This window comes from Schistocerca serialis, chromosome 3 (genome assembly GCF_023864345.2).
Source record: "Schistocerca serialis cubense isolate TAMUIC-IGC-003099 chromosome 3, iqSchSeri2.2, whole genome shotgun sequence".
NCBI lineage: Eukaryota > Metazoa > Arthropoda > Insecta > Orthoptera > Acrididae > Schistocerca > Schistocerca serialis.
In genome coordinates this window covers 615,430,767-615,449,266 of record NC_064640.1, presented here as the reverse complement: position 1 = coordinate 615,449,266, position 18,500 = coordinate 615,430,767, and the positions used below count along the sequence as shown (strand labels likewise).

At 39.5% G+C, this 18,500-nt stretch overlaps 1 protein-coding gene across 7 annotated transcripts in view; it reads left to right on the top strand.

The window, feature by feature from the left end:
- LOC126470497 (exopolyphosphatase PRUNE1-like) overlaps positions 1–18,500 on the top strand; it is a 1,085,806-nt gene that overhangs the window by 82,939 nt on the left and 984,367 nt on the right. For 6 of the 7 annotated variants that reach the window (XM_050098372.1, XM_050098370.1, XM_050098376.1 and 3 more), the window contains exon 4: positions 16,663–16,937. In XM_050098372.1, coding sequence (XP_049954329.1) covers positions 16,663–16,937 — 275 coding nt within the window. The remainder of the gene's footprint in view (positions 1–16,662; positions 16,938–18,500) is intronic. The other variant, XM_050098374.1, reaches the window with a different exon arrangement.

Sequence of the window (18,500 nt, the reverse complement as noted above, 5' to 3'; positions counted from 1 at the left end):
ATAATACGGCTCAACAATCCTGAACAATCCTGGATTGAATTCTGTTTGCTGTAACAGATCGGCTGCCACATATTTCTGTGTTTCTTGCTGTTCTGGTGTGAGATTTTTGGGGACCATTTTTCCACAAGTCTTTCTCATACCAAGATCTTCAGTTATTATTAGACGAACCATTTCTTGATTGATGTTCAGTTCTTCTGCAATCATTTTCATGGATAATCTTGGATCAGATTGTACGAGTTCAGGCATCCTGGCCAAGTTGACATCTGCCCGTGAGGTTGATGGTCATCCACTGCGGCCTTCATCTTCAATATTCGTTCTGCCTTCACTAAACATTTCATGCCAACGAAAAACATGAGCTCTTGACATAACCTCCTCTCCAAAAGCCTTCTGAAGCGTACCGTAACTTGCTGTAGCATTTTCATCTAATTTAACGCAAAAAGAAATGGCATACCATTGCGCAATATTGTGCAGTTCCATTTCCATGACGAGAGAAACAAACACGTGTTAACTTATTACAGCACAACTCACGACTGAGCAGTTGCATCGATGTGCCACTTGGACTAGAAGCAGCTTATAGGCCAAGGTCAAGGATATTGTGCCTATGCAAGCCTGCAGGGTTGCCACATCTTGCAAAGAAAACCAGTCTCATTACTTTATTGTCACACCTCATACACTGTGGTTGTTTTTTGTGAAATAGTGTGGTAGAGAGAATGGGGAATTACCTGCTCGCTCTTCATATTGCAGACCTACGAAGGAGGGAAATGCACCACAAAAATCAATGGCCTACCTTCTCTCATGCTTCTGACCTCTACCTGGCTTTCAACCCAGTTATACCCTCAGAATACAATTTATCCCTTAATATGGCTCTACTGCACTTAGATGTGGTAAGCGAATTTAATATTTGTTCTTAACGCACTGCATTTAACCAAAACATCAGTTTCATATTTACAAAACACTATTTTTAATACTATGCAGTATTTCCATTCCCTGCATTGCAGAAACTATTAGTCCTAGAGAAAAAATGAATAGGATGCTTTTTGTAGGAATTTTTGTACAGGGAAAATTTTTACTAGATTCAGCAGTTTTTGAGATATTCAAGAAAAAACATAAAAAAGTGACATTTAAATGCCCTCCCACACCCAAACCCAAACCAACACCAACACCAACACCCACGCCCACACCCAAACCACCACCCACACCTCCACCCACACCCACACACTCACCCTACTGGTCAGGATTTTTAGTATGTTGTTCATGATACTGCCCCCCCACTGCTGTACAAAAATTTGCGACTTCACAAATTTTTTTCCCATGGCTGACATTTTTTGGTCTTCATTGATGTAAATGTGGTTCATGGTGTGGGTTCCTGTTGTCATGTCCTAGTTCATGAACCATGGACAATGTATGAGTGGCCAAGTAAGTGGTCCTGACAGTCGGGATACCAGTTACTTTGGAATAAGGCTGGACATCTCGGACATATTCTGAGTCGTGGTCACCTTTGTGCTCAGACCGCAAAGACTACCAAATCCACCAGTTAGTCCCTCAACTGTTTGGGGTAAAACTTAATGGGACCTGGGGCAAGTAAGGCTAGCAACCTGCTTCCCTGTTACTTTAAATATGATGCTGGCAACAGTCAGAGCAAAATGCCTTGGACCTTTGGAGGTGACAGAGTCCCACCTCTAATTGACAAACCAGGGACTCCTAAGATACGAATTGGCAAACGAATGGTAACGAGATGAGGAGCTATTAATATCAATGGGGGCTACTCTGGGAAGAAGGTAGAGCTGGCAGAGGCTGCAAGTAAGATGGGGTTGGACGTTTTAGCTGTTAGTGACATTTGGGTAAGGGGTGAGAAAGAAGAGGAAGTGGGAGAATACAAGGTCTACCTGTCAGGAGTCAAAGCAGGAATAGCACAATGGGGTGTAGGGCTTTACATCAGGAAAGAAATGGAACCCAGGGTAGTTACAATAAGGTATGTGAACGAACGACTGATGTGGATAGATTTGACAGTGTCTAGCAAGAAAATTAGGATTGTGTCAGTATATTCGCATTGTGAACGGGCAGATCAAGCTAAGATAGATGGATAGTTTTTATGACGCACTCAGTGACGTAATTGTTAGAGTAAAGGGCAAGGACAGTGTTCTGCTCATGGGTGATTTTAATGCCAGGATTGGAAATCGAACAGAAGGGTATGAAAAGGCTATGGGTAAATTTGGAGAGGATATGGAGGCCAACAGGAATGGGAAACAACTCTTGGATTTCTGTGCCAGTATGGGCTTAGTAATCACAAACTCCTTTTTTAAACATAAGAACATGAACTGGTATACTTGGGAAGGCAGGGGAACAAGATCTGTCATTGACTGTATAATAACAGATCAGCAATTCAGGAAGGCTGTGAGGGACACATTGTATTCAGGGGATTCTTTGATGACACTGACCACTATTTAATCTGCAGTGAAATTGGTATTGTGAGGCCGAAAGTACAGGAGGTCAGGTCCATATGTAGGAGGATAAAAGTGGAGAAACTTCAGGATAAGGGAATCAGACAAAAGTACATAACAGTGATCTCAGAAAGGTACCAGTTAGTTGAATGTAGTCAGTGTAAAGGTAGGATGAAGCAAACAGCTTGGTGGAATGACACAGTCAAGGCAGCCTGTAAAAGAAAAAAGAAGACGTATCAAAAATGGCTACATACTAGAACTCAGGTAGACAGAGAAAGTTATGTTGAAGAAAGAAACAAAGCCAAACAGATAATTGCAGCATCCAAGAAGAAATCCTTGGAAGACTTTGGAAACAGGTTGGAGACTTTGGATCAAGCTGCTGGAAAACCATTCTGGAGTGTAATTAGCAGTCTTCGAAAGGGAGGTAAGAAGGAAATGACAAGTATTTTGGACAGGTCAGGAAAACTGCTGGTGAATCCTGTTGATGCCTTGGGCAGATGGAGGGAATATTTTGAAGAGTTGCTCAATGTAGGTGAAAATACGATCAGTAATGTTTCAGATTTCGATGTACAATGGGATAGGAATGATGATGGAAATAGGATCGCATTTGAGGAAGTGGAGAAAATGGTCAATAGATTGCAGTGCAATAAAGCAGCTGGGGTGGATGAAATTTAGTCGGAACTCATCAAATACAGTGGTATGTCAGGTCTTAAATGGCTACACAGGATAGTTGAAATGGTGTGGGAGTCAGGACAAGTTCCATCAGACTGGACAAAAGCAGTAATCACACCAATCTTTAAACATGGAAACAGAAAAGATTGTAACAACTACAGAGGTATCTCTTTAATCAGTGTTGTGGGTAAAATCTTCTCAGGTATTGTTGAAAGGAAATTGCGAGTATTAGTTGAGGACAAATTGGATGAAAATCAGTGGGGGTTTAGGCCTCTTAGAGGTTGTCAGGACCAGATCTTTAGCTTACGGCAAATAATGCAGAAGTGTTATGAGTGGAACAGGGAATTGTATCTATGCTTTATAGATCTACAAAAGGCATATGACCGGGTTCTTAGGAGGAAGTTATTGTCTGTTCTATGACATTATGGAATAGGAGGCAAACTTTTGCAAGCAATTAAAGGTCTTTACATAGATAGTCAGGCAGCAGTAAGAGTTGACGGTAAATTGAGTTCATGGTTCAGAGTAGTTTCATCAGGGGTAAGACAAGGCTGCAACCTGTCTCCACTGTTGTTCATATTATTTATGGATCATATGTTGAAAACAATAGACTGGCTGGGCGAGATTAAGATATGTGAACACAAAATAAGCAGTCTCGCATATGCGGATGACTTAGTTGTAATGGCAGATTCGATTGAAAGTTTGCAAAGTAATATTTCAGAGCTAGATCAGAAATGTAAGGACTATGGTATGAAGATTAGCATCTCAAAAACGAAAGTAATTTCGGTGGGAAAGAGATATAAATGGGTTGAGTGCCAAATAGGAGGAACAAAGTTAGAACAGGTGGATGGTTTCAAGTACGTAGGATGCATATTCTCACAGGATGGCAACATAGTGAAAGAACTGGAAGCGAGGTGTAGCAGAGCTAATGCAATGAGCACTCAGCTATGATCTACTCTCTTCTGCAAGAAGGAAGTCAGTACCAAGACTAAGTTATCTATGCACCGTTCAATTTTTAACAAACTTTGTTGTATGGGAGCAAAAGCTGGTGGATTCAGGTTACCTTATCAATAATGTTGAGGTTACGGATATGAAAGTAGCTAGGATGACTGCAGGTACTAGTAGATGGGAACAATGGCAGGAGGGTGTCCACAATGAGGAAATCAAAGAAAAACTGGGAATGAACTCTATAGATGTAGCAGTCAGGGCGAACAGGCTTAGATGGTGGGGTCATGTTACACGCATGGGAGAAGTAAGGTTACCCAAGAGACTCATGGGTTCAGCAGTAGAGGGTAGGAGGAGTCAGGGTAGACCAAGGAGAATGTACCTGGATTCGGTTAAGAATGATTTTGAAGTAATAGGCTTAACATCAGATGAGGCACCAATGTTAGCACTGAATAGGGGATCATGGAGGAATTTTATAAGGGGGACTATGCTCCAGACTGAACGCTGAAAGGCATTATCAGTCTTAAATGATGATGATGATGATGAAAATGATGATGATGATGAAAATGATGATGATGATTGATGTAAATTGCATCCATCACTGTTGAAAAACAAGGATCTGCAAGTTTGCGATTCACATAGTCATGTGGACAATACAATGCTAATTTTACAGTAATTGTGATTTATGAAGCAGAGGCCACAAACATCTTTGCAGCAGGAAGAAAATTTGGTATAAGAGAAGCAAATGTTCATAGGTGGCTTCATATTGCAGATAAATTAAATAATAACAAATGTTCATGGAGCTTGTATTTATCACAGATCTCTCAGCCATCACAAAGTCCCAAGTGACTGGAAAAAAAGTGCAGGTGACTCCTGTTTATAAGAAGGGGAAAAGAACAGACCCACAAAATTACAGACCAATATCCCTCACATTAGTTTACTGCAGAATCCTTGAACATATTCGCTCTTCAAATGTAATAAATTTTCTTGAGACTGAGATGCTTATGCGCCCAAATTGGCATGGTTTTAGAAAACATTGCTTGTGCGAAACCTAGCCTTCCCTTTTCTTATGGGATACACTGCGAACTATGGATGAAGGCCAGCTGGTGGATTTCATATTCCTAGATTTCCAGAAAGCATTTGACATGGTGCCCAACTGCAGACAGTGGATGAAGATATGAGCATATGAAATAAGTTTCCAGATATGTGAGTGGCCCAAAAACTTCTTATGTAATGGAACACAGTATGCTATCCTTGATGATGACTGTTCATAAGAGACAAAGGTATCACTAGGAATGCCCCAGGGAAATATGATAGGACTGCTATTATTTTCTGTATACATAAATGATTTGGTGGATATGGTAGGCAACAATCTGTGGTTGGTTGCTGATGATGCTGTGGTGTACAGTAGGGTGTGGAAGTTGAGTGGCTGGGAGGATACGAAATTTCTAGTTGTTGTGATGAACAACAGCTAGCTCTAAATGTAGAAAAATGTAAGTTAATGCAGATGAGTAGGAAATACAGACCTACAATGTTTGGATACAGCATTAGTAGTGTCCTGCTTGACACAGTCACATTGTTTAAATATCTGGAAGTAACATTGCAAAGCAATGTGAAATGGAATTAGCATGTGAAGATAGTGGTAGTGAATGTAAATGGTCGACTTCAGTTTATTGAGATAACTTTAGGAAAGGAGACCACATATAGGACACTAGTGCAACCCATTCTTGAGTACTGCTCAGGTGTTTGGGATTCATACGAGGTTGTATTATAGGAAGACATCAAAGCAATTCAAACATGGGCTACTAGATTTGTCACCAGCAGGTTCAAGCAACATTCAAGTGTTACAGAGATGTTCTTTTTGAGTAGCATTATTGAGAAAATGTAGAGAACTGGCATTTGAAGGTGACTGCAGAATGATTCTACTGTCACCAACATGTTTCATGTAAGGACCAGTTTGTGGTACTGGAATGGTTGTTTGGACCATTTGGTCTGGATATTTAATGATTACGTCCTGTTTTTAATGTTTGTGAGTATGATGGTTGTTCCATTTATTATTTCACTCTTTTACTACTTTGTGTGTGCTTTTGCATTGCTCATTTGTGACTCTGTTGCAATTGATGTTATGCTACATAAGGAATGGCTTCAACTGCCACCTTTGTTTTTGTTTTAAATGTATGATTTTGAGTCTGGTTAATTAGTGACTGGGAGGGGTTCAATGTTGAGTTTCTCTGTACAAAGTGCCTTTTGGACACACAATTTGGTTATAATGGTGTTCCACTATCACAGTGTAGTTTAGGTGTGCAGAGTTTTGATATATTAATTATGCATTTTGTGTAATATTACTTTATGTGGATTATGATTGGGTATGGGATGGATGGCACCACCTTTTTCTAGGTTAGTGAGGACATGAAATGATGTGCTTGGTGCTTTTAATGTTTGTGTAAGTTATTGTCTGGTTTCCTCTTCTTAAGGACTCTTTGGACTTCATTGTCTTGTTCTTGTATGTTAATATGTATGTGCCTCTTGGTTTATACCATTGGATTTCCATGTGGACATTTCTAAGTTCATGATTCTGTATGTGAATATAACACATATGTAGCTATTGGTTTTAGTGATTGGCTTCTACTAGGTTATTTTATAGGCCATTGTTACATAGAATTAGAGGATTTGCCATGTGAGATATTCTCCAGCAATTGTTCGCAATATGTGTTGTATATATTTCTTTTAATTCTGTGGGTACACATAGATGGTGGATGTTACTAATGTTGGCAACATTGTTTTGTCCAGTACATTTCATGGAATTAGAAATGTTGGTGACTTGTTTCTTTGTTACTTTGGAGAAATTACATATTTATGGGCTTTTACTTACACAAATTACACATTTGCTATATCAATGTGCTTTTGGACCTTAGAGATATAACTGAGTTGCTTTGTAGTAATAACAATGGAAGATGTGTTTGTACTTTCTGTGACTTCAACATAATTTGTAGACTACATTTTAGACCATGACTTACATTGTTTAAGTACTGGGGTTCATTAGAGTATATTTGATATTGTTTTGGTGGGTTTGCATTATCCAGTGAATGTTTGTTCATTAGTTTTTTTGTTGCATTTGTTTACTCAAATCAGGAAATAACTAGTAGTGGTACAGGGTACCTTCTGCCACATATCGTATGGTGGCCTGTGGAGTGTGTATGTAGATGTAGATGAACTGAAGCAGGGAATGTTTCATGAATTAGAATAGCTGGTGATTCAGTATGGGCAAAATAAATACAATGAAGGCTTTTTGATTACTCAAGAATTTGTCCAAATCAAGAGCCTGAAGATAAAGAGGAGTTTTCCAACTCCATGTGTTGTGGAATTCAAAACAAGCACTAGCTGGTGCATGAGGATGATATACACTCCTGGAAATGGAAAAAAGAACACATTGACACCGGTGTGTCAGACCCACCATACTTGCTCCGGACACTGCGAGAGGGCTGTACAAGCAATGATCACACGCACGGCACAGCGGACACACCAGGAACCGCGGTGTTAGCCGTCGAATGGCACTAGCTGCGCAGCATTTGTGCACCGCCGCCGTCAGTGTCAGCCAGTTTGCCGTGGCATACGGAGCTCCATCGCAGTCTTTAACACTGGTAGCATGCCGCGACAGCGTGGACATGAACCGTATGTGCAGTTGACGGACTCTGAGCGAGGGCGTATAGTGGGCATGCGGGAGGCCGGGTGGACGTTCCGCCGAATTGCTCAACACGTGGGGCGTGAGGTCTCCACAGTACATTGATGTTGTCGCCAGTGGTCGGCGGAAGGTGCACGTGCCCGTCGACCTGGGACCGGACCGCAGCGACGCACGGATGCACGCCAAGACCGTAGGATCCTACGCAGTGCCGTAGGGGACAGCACCGCCACTTCCCAGCAAATTAGGGACACTGTTGTTCATGGAGTATTGGCGAGGACCATTCGCAACCGTCTCCATGAAGGTGGGCTACGGTCCCGCACACCGTTAGGCCGTCTTCCGCTCACGCCCCAACATCGTGCAGCCCGCCTCCAGTGGTGTCGCGACAGGCGTGAATGGAGACGCGTCATCTTCAGCGATGAGAGTCGCTTCTGCCTTGGTGCCAATGATGGTCGTATGCGTGTTTGGCGCCATGCAGGTGAGCGCCACAATCAGGACTGCATACGACCGAGGCACACAGGGCCAACACCCGGCGTCATGGTGTGGGGAGCGATCTCCTACACTGGCCGTACACCACTGGTGATCGTCAAGGGGACACTGAATAGTGCACGGTACATCCAAACCGTCATCGAACCCATCGTTCTACCATTCCTAGACCGGCAAGGGAACTTGCTGTTCCAACAGGACAATGCACGTCCGCATGTATCCCGTGCCACCCAACGTGCTCTAGAAGGTGTAAGTCAACTACCCTGGCCAGCAAGATCGCCGGATCTGTCCCCCATTGAGCATGTTTGGGACTGGATGGAGCGTCGTCTCACGCGGTCTGCACGTCCAGCACGAACGCTGGTCCAACTGAGGCGCCAGGTGGAAATGGCATGGCAAGCCGTTCCACAGGACTACATCCAGCATCTCTACGATCGTCTCCATGGGAGAATAGCAGCCTGCATTGCTGCGAAAGGTGGATATACACTGTACTAGTGCCGACATTGTGCATGCTCTGTTGCCTGTGTCTTTGTGCCTGTGGTTCTGTCAGTGTGATCATGTGATGTATCTCACCCCAGGAATGTGTCAATAAAGTTTCCCCTTCCTGGGACAATGAATTCATGGTGTTCTTATTTCAATTTCCAGGAGTGTAGAAGGTAACACAGAACAACAGTAGCTCAACAACCTCCCAAGATGTTTGATGAAAATCTATTTGTGTAGCAGAGTCATAAAATCAGTCAACCTAAGAAAATGGCATGACTGTTTGCTAGGCCATATAAGAAAAGCTGATGATACCAGTGGTGATGTTTAAAAATAGTGGTACCATAGACTGCTGGTGTAAATAGTAAACAAAAAAGGGAGTGAAGATAAAAATTATTGCAAAGTATTTATTTATATGAAATGTATTCACAGATTGTGAATATGATATTAAATCAGCTGTGTGGTTAACTATAGAAACATGGAAATTAATATCAGACTGGAACTTGAACCCAGGTTTCCTGCTTATTGTGAGCAGTCACCTTAACCACATCAGCTTTCTGTGCATGACTCCAGGACCGACCAAACTTCAGTATGTCATACTGACCATGTCCCATAGTCTGTATAGTTCGATGAAAATGTCCTTCAGACATGTCTGAACGACATTTACATCAAACTATGCAGACACGGCACTAACTGCATTTCTTTTTTTTTTTTTATTTTATTTCTCCTTGTATTTCCAAAATATGGACCATCAATAAACGGCATAATTTTAGGCATAATGTTAATTTGTTTAGGTAGGTACATCACATCAGTAAAATAGTTTGTAATTGTTATTAGTAAGAATATGTTTAAGATTTCTCAAGGAGTCTCTTAATAAGGTCTTGTAGTTGGGTAAATATGGTATGTTTTTTATCATTTGGAAAACATCCGTAGGCACAATATTCTCAAAAAATTATGTCTAAAATGAGAAGTCAAGTGCAGTACTTCTTATTTGTCAATGATTTTTCAAATTTTTATAACTCCTACCGTACTCCAACAGCAAGTTATCAATAGCAAATCACAGTAAGGGGGTTGAACTAATGAGTTAAACATATGTGTTTCAGAATTTTGATAAACAAATACCAGTGCTTATTTAGGGTTGCAGTCAACTTCTGCTCTGGTAACTGAAGATACCAAGTATTACTGTAGAGTTAATGATGTACAGGTTGACAGTACCTTTGGATGTGTTATCAACTCAATTTTATGACATTTCAAATGTTCTCTACCATCTCATTGGAATATTACCAGTTTCTCTAATCATGGAGACTCCTAATGGCAGCCCTATTATTTTCCCTCGTTGTGTCCTCACACTTGATTTATCAAGCACATTTATTGTGGTCAGTTCAGAGTTTCATTTTATTTTAGGGGCACAATACAATTGAACTGTGAAATTCTTCATCTGCCCAGAATTCCTGAGTAACTTTCAAGTGGTACAGCTCATGTATTGAGAAAATAAACACGCACAGACTATTCAGGACAATCTACTCTGTCTACTAATGGTGGTGGAGGTTTTCCCATTCTGCTGGTTGCTGTAGTGCACAGGAATTCTGAGCAAAGACTTAGCAAATGTGGAAACCAAGAAAGCACATACTGAAGTTCCACTGGGCAGTTATGCAGTCTACCTACATGCTATCACTTCACCACTGAGGTACAGATTCCTCTGTCAGTGGGAATAATAGTAGCTGGAAGTGATGGACAATAAGCTGCAGTTAAGTCAGCTTTTCAGTGGTGGATGGGACATGGCTTTCTGTTTTGACAAGAGAATCTTCCAGTGTGTGACTCTTGTGGCTTACATATTACAGTACACAGTGTTTTAACTGATTGTAGTCGAGGATAATGGTTGATTTACCAGCTAAAATGCTGTCTATTTCAACAGACGAAGAGAAATAATAATAATAATAGTAATTTTGTTGTCATTTGGCCATTACAGCAGTGGACAACATCAGGCATATAATACAATATAACTGTTAATTCAAAGAAAACAAGAGGCATGTCATTAATACTGCAAAATTATATTACATTTGAAATACTCATTTATGTCATAGAATGGGTGAGCAACTATTCATTTTTACAGTTTTTATTTGAATGATTGTTCAGTTGTTCTTGTACATATTGTGGAATCTTATTAAATAATTTGTGCTCCACCAGTTCATAGCTGTTAAGTGACTTTGACAGTCAGGTAAGGAGTATAAATGCATCTGCTCCTTCTCGTGTTGTAGAAATGTATATTTTCTCTATGTTTTGCTTCCAGTAGCTTATTTTTTGTGTGGAGTAAAACATAGTAAATATATAGGTTTATTACAGTCATGTTTTTTTGTACACAGAACAATAGTTTGAAGTGTGCTGTACATGGAGAACCAGTAATTATGCTAATGATTTTCTTTTTTAGTATCAGGATGTCACACACTGAACTTGAGTTCCCCTATAAAATAATACCATATGTTCAGATACTTTGGAAAAAATGCAAAATACAACATTCAGACATAATTTTGAGGTACACAGTCCACAAGTCACTGTAGCAAATACATCACTCTAGACAGTTTACCACTAATATAATGTACATGTTGACCGCATTATAATTTTTCATCTATATATACCCCTAAAAACTTGAACACAACTAGGATCATCTGATGGAGGGTTGTCCTTTAGACTAAAAACCATCTTCTACGTTTTGTTATCATTCAGTAGGAAGCCATTTTCTTTAAACCAATAGGATGCTTGAGTCATTGTCTGTGCAACACAAGCTTTGAGACTACTGAAATAATTACTACAATGAAGGAAAGTTGTATCATCTGAATATAGTACTGTCATGGACTTGATGAATGATGGCAGATCATTAATCATTATTAGGAACATAAAAGTCCCCAGTACAGATCCCTGTGGTACACCTGTTTTAGCTAATTCATCACTGGACTTTTCTTTACCTACACAAACAGCTTACTTGCAATCCTGTAGGTATGATTTTAATAGTTGAAGGCTTTTACCTCCAGTGCCGTAGTACTCCATTTTTTCTAGGAGTATTTTATGCTCTACACAGTCAAAAGCCTTACTTAGATCACAGAAGGTGACCCGAGCAAATTCTTTATCTTCAAACACTTGATGGATATGTTTGACTACTGAGTCTATAGCATCAACAGTTGACAAGTTTTTCCTAAAACCATACTGTGATTCGCAAATTATTCCTGCATTTTCAAAGTACACAGATAAATGTTGGTATGTTACACATTCAAACACTTTAGAGAGAGCTGGGATTATGGAAATTGGTCTGTAACTTGAAGGTGAGTCAGTATCTCCTTTTTTATATATTGGGACTACCCTAGACACTTTTAGCTCATTAGGAAAATATCCCTCAGATATACACTTATTTATGCAGTATGTTAAAGGGTACACAATACAATCTATTACTTTTTTTTAGAATGTTACAGGAAATGTCATATATGTCTACACTCTCAGATGATTTTAGATGCTTAACTATTTTTAGGACGAGACTAGGTGGCATATACTGATTTTTTTAAATTTCTTTCATCTTTAGTAACACTGTTTATTAGTTTTCATGCAGCTTTGCACTTATTTGTGGAATTCACAATACAGATGAAGTTCTGTGTTCTTTTGGTTTCCACAATGGCTTTTTGTACTTATTCCTACTTTGAAGATAGACTGATCTGGCATGGTCGGTCTTCAGATTTTTATGTATACTGTGCAACAACAGAACTTGGTTTTTGAGATTTGTTAGTTGTGCAACATACCATGGGTTTTGTTTGTTTATACCCTTGCCTTTGGAGCCTTTGTTGATTATTTTGCATTTCTTTATCAGAATGCAGTCATTAAATTGTGTCAAAAATGCTTCGAAAAACCTATCTGATTTTATTTTTGCTGACAGATCTGTACAAAGACTATAATTTGTGTCACCATACCATTGGCCAAACAAGTCTCTGTTAGTAAGGGACTTACAAAACCTGTCTATTTTATCATTTGCGACCGATCTAGTGATTACCATTTTTGGGACAGACTTATCAATGTTCCTCTTATCAGCTCAGAACCTACTTATGTAATTTAATGATACAGAATCATGATCCGAGAATGGGAATACTGCCACATCACATGATTCTTCTGTAGTATTGAAACTGACAAAGATATTGTCAAGACATGCTTCATCTCTTGTGGGTCTTCATCTCTTGTGGGTCTATTATTGATAAAGAGCAGATTGTACTGTCTTAGAAGATTTTTGAGCTCAGTGACACTATGTTTGGCTGTTGTTACATCAAAATCTGCATTCAAATCTCCACCTATTACAATGTCATACTGTAACCATTTTGTCTTTCTAAATACATCTAACACCATGTCCAGTTTTTTCTAAAAATACACTACCGTATTTACTCGAATCTAAGCCGCACTCGAATCTAAGCTACACCTGAAAAATGAGACTCGAAATCAGGGAAAAAAAATTTTCCCGAATCTAAGCCGCACCTGAAATTTGAGACTTGAAATTCAAGGGGAGAGAAAAGTTTCAGGCTGCACCTCCAAATCAAAACAAAGTTGTTCCATTGTAATATGAGACACAATTTAGGTCGAATGAATGATGATACAGCTACAATAGTTTGGTTTGAGTCGTAAGCCTAGCAGTTACGCTTTACCAGGTAGCCATTGCTATGCGTCAGGTGCTCCATCCGTATTTATACAGGTACCCTTCCTTTTTCACGTGCTTCATCTTGTTTGAAGTGATCGCTTATTTTTCTTTGATCTGATAAGTGCCGTTCTCTTTGTTATAGGTGTTTACGTCACTCTAAGCTGACAATGCATTACTGTACTGTGGCATGCATTGTTTATCGCATTCTGATAATGAGTGTTTACCGCCTGTCACCGCTCGCGGCATGGCTTGCTTTTGTGCACTCTACTGCCGCTTACAATTAAAAAAAAAGAGAGGAATTATCTCGTTAGCAAAACAATGGTAAGAGACTGTTATTTGTTGTTACTTACACTGCTGCTTTCTTTGATAATGATCAACAAGAACCAAATAATAGACTGCAATGATAGAAGATGTTCTGAACGAGAATTTAGTGAAAATTTTTCTCTGTTTGAAAATCTTTGCAGACGCCTCTTTAGTACATTACATTCTGCACAGAAATTAGAGTCATCTTAGATTTAAAAATCTAATCAATTGCCGTGCTTCATTTCTGACTGTATCACTATTAGGCATAAGAATAATACGAATATAAACATGACATGATATATATATTCTTCCGCATTTGCTGTTGTCTCAGTCTAGTTTCATAGTTTATTAGGCAGACACGATTTAAATGAGATAGCAACAAACACGAAAGAATACACGGCAAAATGTTTATATTCATATTATTCTTATGGTGAAGAGAATACTGCATGTGATTCACAATTCATAAAAGTTCCTATTAGCAACCATCTAGGAAAAAATTCAGAACGTAGAGTTGGCCATATTGACAAACATCCCAAACAGTCTTGCCAGTCGGATTCTCATAGTACATTGAAATGCTGCTACATTCGAAGATGAATAATACGGAATTTGTATTTACTTCATGGGATAGTGTATGAAAATGCAGTGTTCGAAACTTGGGGCGGAGAAAAAAGCTCGTCTTCCACCCTTTTTTTTAAATTTATTTACTGATGTAGAGGTTTTGGCGCCAGTATTTCCCTTTGTGCCTGTAAAACATTCCTGTGTAGCGCTACATATATCCAATGGCAGAAGTTAGTTGTGTCGGCACCTACCAACATTTTTCAGAATTTCCGCTCTACTTTGCACTCGATTCTAAGCCGCAGGGGGTTTTTTGGATTACAAAAACTGGAAAAAAAGTGCGGCTTAGATTCGAGTACATACGGTAATGTTACCATTAGGTGGTCTGTATAAGGCTATTATCACTAACTTAAAATTGTCACTAACTATGCCAGTGGCTTCAAAATTCTGTTCATCACACAAATAGTCTAGATGCAACATATTAAGGGAGTGGCCGAGTGACTCGTTAGTATACAATGCCACCCCACCGCTTTTATGCACTTTTCTACATTAACCATTTGCTATTTTATGGTATGTATGATATGGTATATATTTGAAGACTGGGAAATGTTCTAACAGCTGCCTAATTATTAAGGAAGATATCTCATCATGTTATCAGGTGTTTCACTTATCGTTTTTGGTATGTGAATCACCACAAATTTCTAAGTTTTTATTTTATCCTTGTCCCAGTAATTCTAACAGTTGCATATGCAGTATAAATGTAGATATAGAAACCTGTTGAAACTAAATCTCTGAAAAAAAACTGAATGTTAAGAACTACCACTCAAGATGATTCAAATGTGAAATTATGGTTTGTTCTCTTGGATTTTAACATGGGTATTTCCTTCATATTTGGACAATCATATAATTTATTTATATAAAGTGTTTCTTCTTTTCAAATGAACACTTTGTTTTTGCTCTGAGTATGTCATATACAACTTTTTGAAAAGAGTTTTGTTATTGGTGTGCATCATATTTTTGGCACCAGTGTAATTAGCAGTTAAGCCATCATTATGGCAGTGAATACATGAGGTGGAATCCAAAATTCTCGGGACTGGTGCTGCCATCTGGAAAGTAGGAGTAGTAGATCTTTGCACAGCTAGGTGGCGAGATCTGCATATCTGATGAGTCAGTAGGGAGGACGTGATGCGTGTCCACAGTGATTTCCGTAATACTCTGTGTTTGGTGTGTACCAATTTTACAATGGATCCGCAAACAGAACAGCGTGTATGTATCAAATTCTGTGCGAATCTCAGGAAAAGTGCTATGGAGACCCTATGATTCAACAAGTGTTTGGGGGAGGAGGGGGGGGGGGGGCAGAGCATGAACCATACGTGTGTGTTTGAGTGGCATGCTTGGTTCAGGGCTGGCCGTACAGATGTCGAAGATGATGCTCACACTTATAGGCCCATTAGCCGCACAGCGCAAGATATTGCAAACTTCAACAATTGGTTCGTGCGTATTGACGCTGAACCATTCAAGACCTTGCAGATAAAGTGGTTATTGGTTGTGGGACATGCCAACGAATGTTGACTGATGAATTGGGCATGCATTGTGTTGCCGCAAAATTTGTGCCAAAGATCTTGACTGCCGATCAGAAGGCACAGCGTGTTGAATTGTGCACGGACCTTCGTCAGACCGCATCTGATGTTCCAACCTTCTTGTCATGGGTTATCACCAGCGATGAGAGCTGGATTTATGGTTATGACCCAGAGACAAAGCCACAATTGTCCCCCTGGAAGAGCCCAAGCTCTCCAATACCCAAAAAAGCGAGACAGGTGAAGAGCAAAATGAAGAGCATGTTCATCATTTTCTTTGATACCAGGGGAATTGTGCACAAAGAATTTGTCCCACCCAACCAAACAGTGAATTTTGTGTACCACTGTGATGTTTTGTGATGGCTCTGTGAAAACGTGTGGCGACGACGGCTCGAACTTTGGTGTCAAGCGAACTGGCTGCTGCATCACGATAATGCACCCTGTCACACGTCCTTGCTCACCAGGAACTTTTTGGCAAAAAACAACATGGCAGTTGTACCCCACCCACCATACTCACCAGACTTGGCACCTTGCGACTTCACGCTATTCCCAAAACTGAAATTCAAGTTGAAAGGCCATCAGTTCGACACTCTAGAGAGGATTCGTGAAGCATCACTGGTGGTGATAAACACCCTCAAAGAACAGGACTTCCAGAAAATGTCTGACCAATGGCAGAAGTGATGGGACCGGTGTGTACATATGGATAGGAACTACTTCGAGGGTGATGGTGACCTTTGGTCCAAAGATAAGGTTTTCAACAGATGGGAGCACCAGTCCCAAAAATTTTGGATAGCACCTTGTATACCTGTTACGAGTAAAACTGAAAGGGCTAAACATTTTCTGTTACTTCTCGATTATTTTCAGGTGCAATACTTTTAGACACATGGTGTTTTGCAGAAAATCCCAAATTATATACTGAGAAGGATAAAATAATTGTGGAGGAGCTATACAGAAAAATCAGCTACCCAACTTTTGTGGGTCTTTTGAAGGATGAAGAGTTAATTGATGGTGACCATTTATTTGAAGACCTTTTGTCTGTTCGTTGCAATTTAACACACTTGACAGTACTGCAGATACTGAAGAAAGACTTAAAAATTTCATGTGGAATACCAATTCCTGTGCTTCCTGTTCTAGTTCAGGTTAGTCTCCTGTAACTTACACAATACTGAATTTTACTTTAAATATGGTAGAACCATGAAATGTAATTTCTGCTTGTTTATGACAGTTAATTTGTCATTTTAATAAAATTTGTGGTCTACAGCCTTCTGCCAGACATCACATCTTGTCTACCTTAATAAATGTAACTGGCTGAAGGTGACCCACTTAATGGGACATGTGTAATATGGCAACTGCTCATGTAAATAATCAGCTAATATGACATTTAGAAGTGTTCAGAGATGTGACAATCATATATCAGACTGGACTACTGGAATATGATAGTCTAGTGAGTGGAGGTAGCGTTTTAGGCCCTACTATTATATTAAAGCTGCTAAAATACCACTGCTACAGTATCCTGATAGACAGAAAGTAGTCAGTATTTGAAAGAAATTGGACTGAGGTGAACACATGTCATGTGTTTAAAAAAAGAAGTCTGGTATGGAGAGATTTTTGTGCACCTTCACACTTCCTGCACAGTGTTTATGTAAAGCAAAATACTATCGATTGCAAAGATCTAAGAAGTTCTTCTAAGATGTATGTAAGTATTGTAGACTGTAGAATGGTAAGGACCAAACTAAAACAAACAGAAAGAAATGGTACATAATTGGATATATGGCCAAAGTAAGAAATAAGCTCAAATAACCTAATAGTCAAGACAGGTACAGAACAAGGATAATCTGTAGCATTTTTTATGTGATCAAGTAAAACTGTTCTCAGCATGAAGATTTGTTTGAATACCAGTTTGGTCTATGAGGCATAGTCCTGTTGGAGGTGGGATGCCTTTGCCTTGCTTTCATCTCTGAACCGATTTACTTCGCTAGTCACCACAATGCAAGTTCATATTTTTGTCATACTCAAACAATTTCCAGAAGTGAAAGAATGGTTGAGTGACATAAAAATAGTCCCATATCTTACTGACGATTGAACCTCAAATTCTTGGATTTGTAATGACTCACTTAGTCACACAGGTTTTAGTTACAACATGAAAACTAAATAACAATTAAGTGATAGTGAAGGTTTCTCAGGTGGAACAGCAATAATTTCGTTAAAAGTACATAGAAGAAACATATGAAATAACAGAACAAAGGGGATGCAGTCACGAACAGGCTCAAAAAAATAAAAAATGACGCACATTTGAGGCTGTTAGGATATGAGTTTGTCTTCCACAAAAGTGACATACATGAATGTTTGACAAGGTGTTCACATGGTGCTGATGTGTACTAAAGTTTGATTTTAATGCAAGTACAATGTTGTTGTGGTCTTCAGTACAAAGACTGGTTTGATGCAGCTTTCCACACTACTCTATCCTGTGCAAGCTTCTTCATCTCTAATTAACTACTGCAACCTACATCCTTCTGAATCTGCTTACTGTATTCATCTCTTGGTCTCCCTCTATGATTTTTACCCTCCATGCTGCCCTCCAACACTAAATTGGTTATGCCTCAGAATACAATACTGATTGAAATTTCTGTATATTGGAATACTTAGATGCATACTTATCTACATATTTGCTATCATTAATTTTCTTGTACACTTTATTCCAC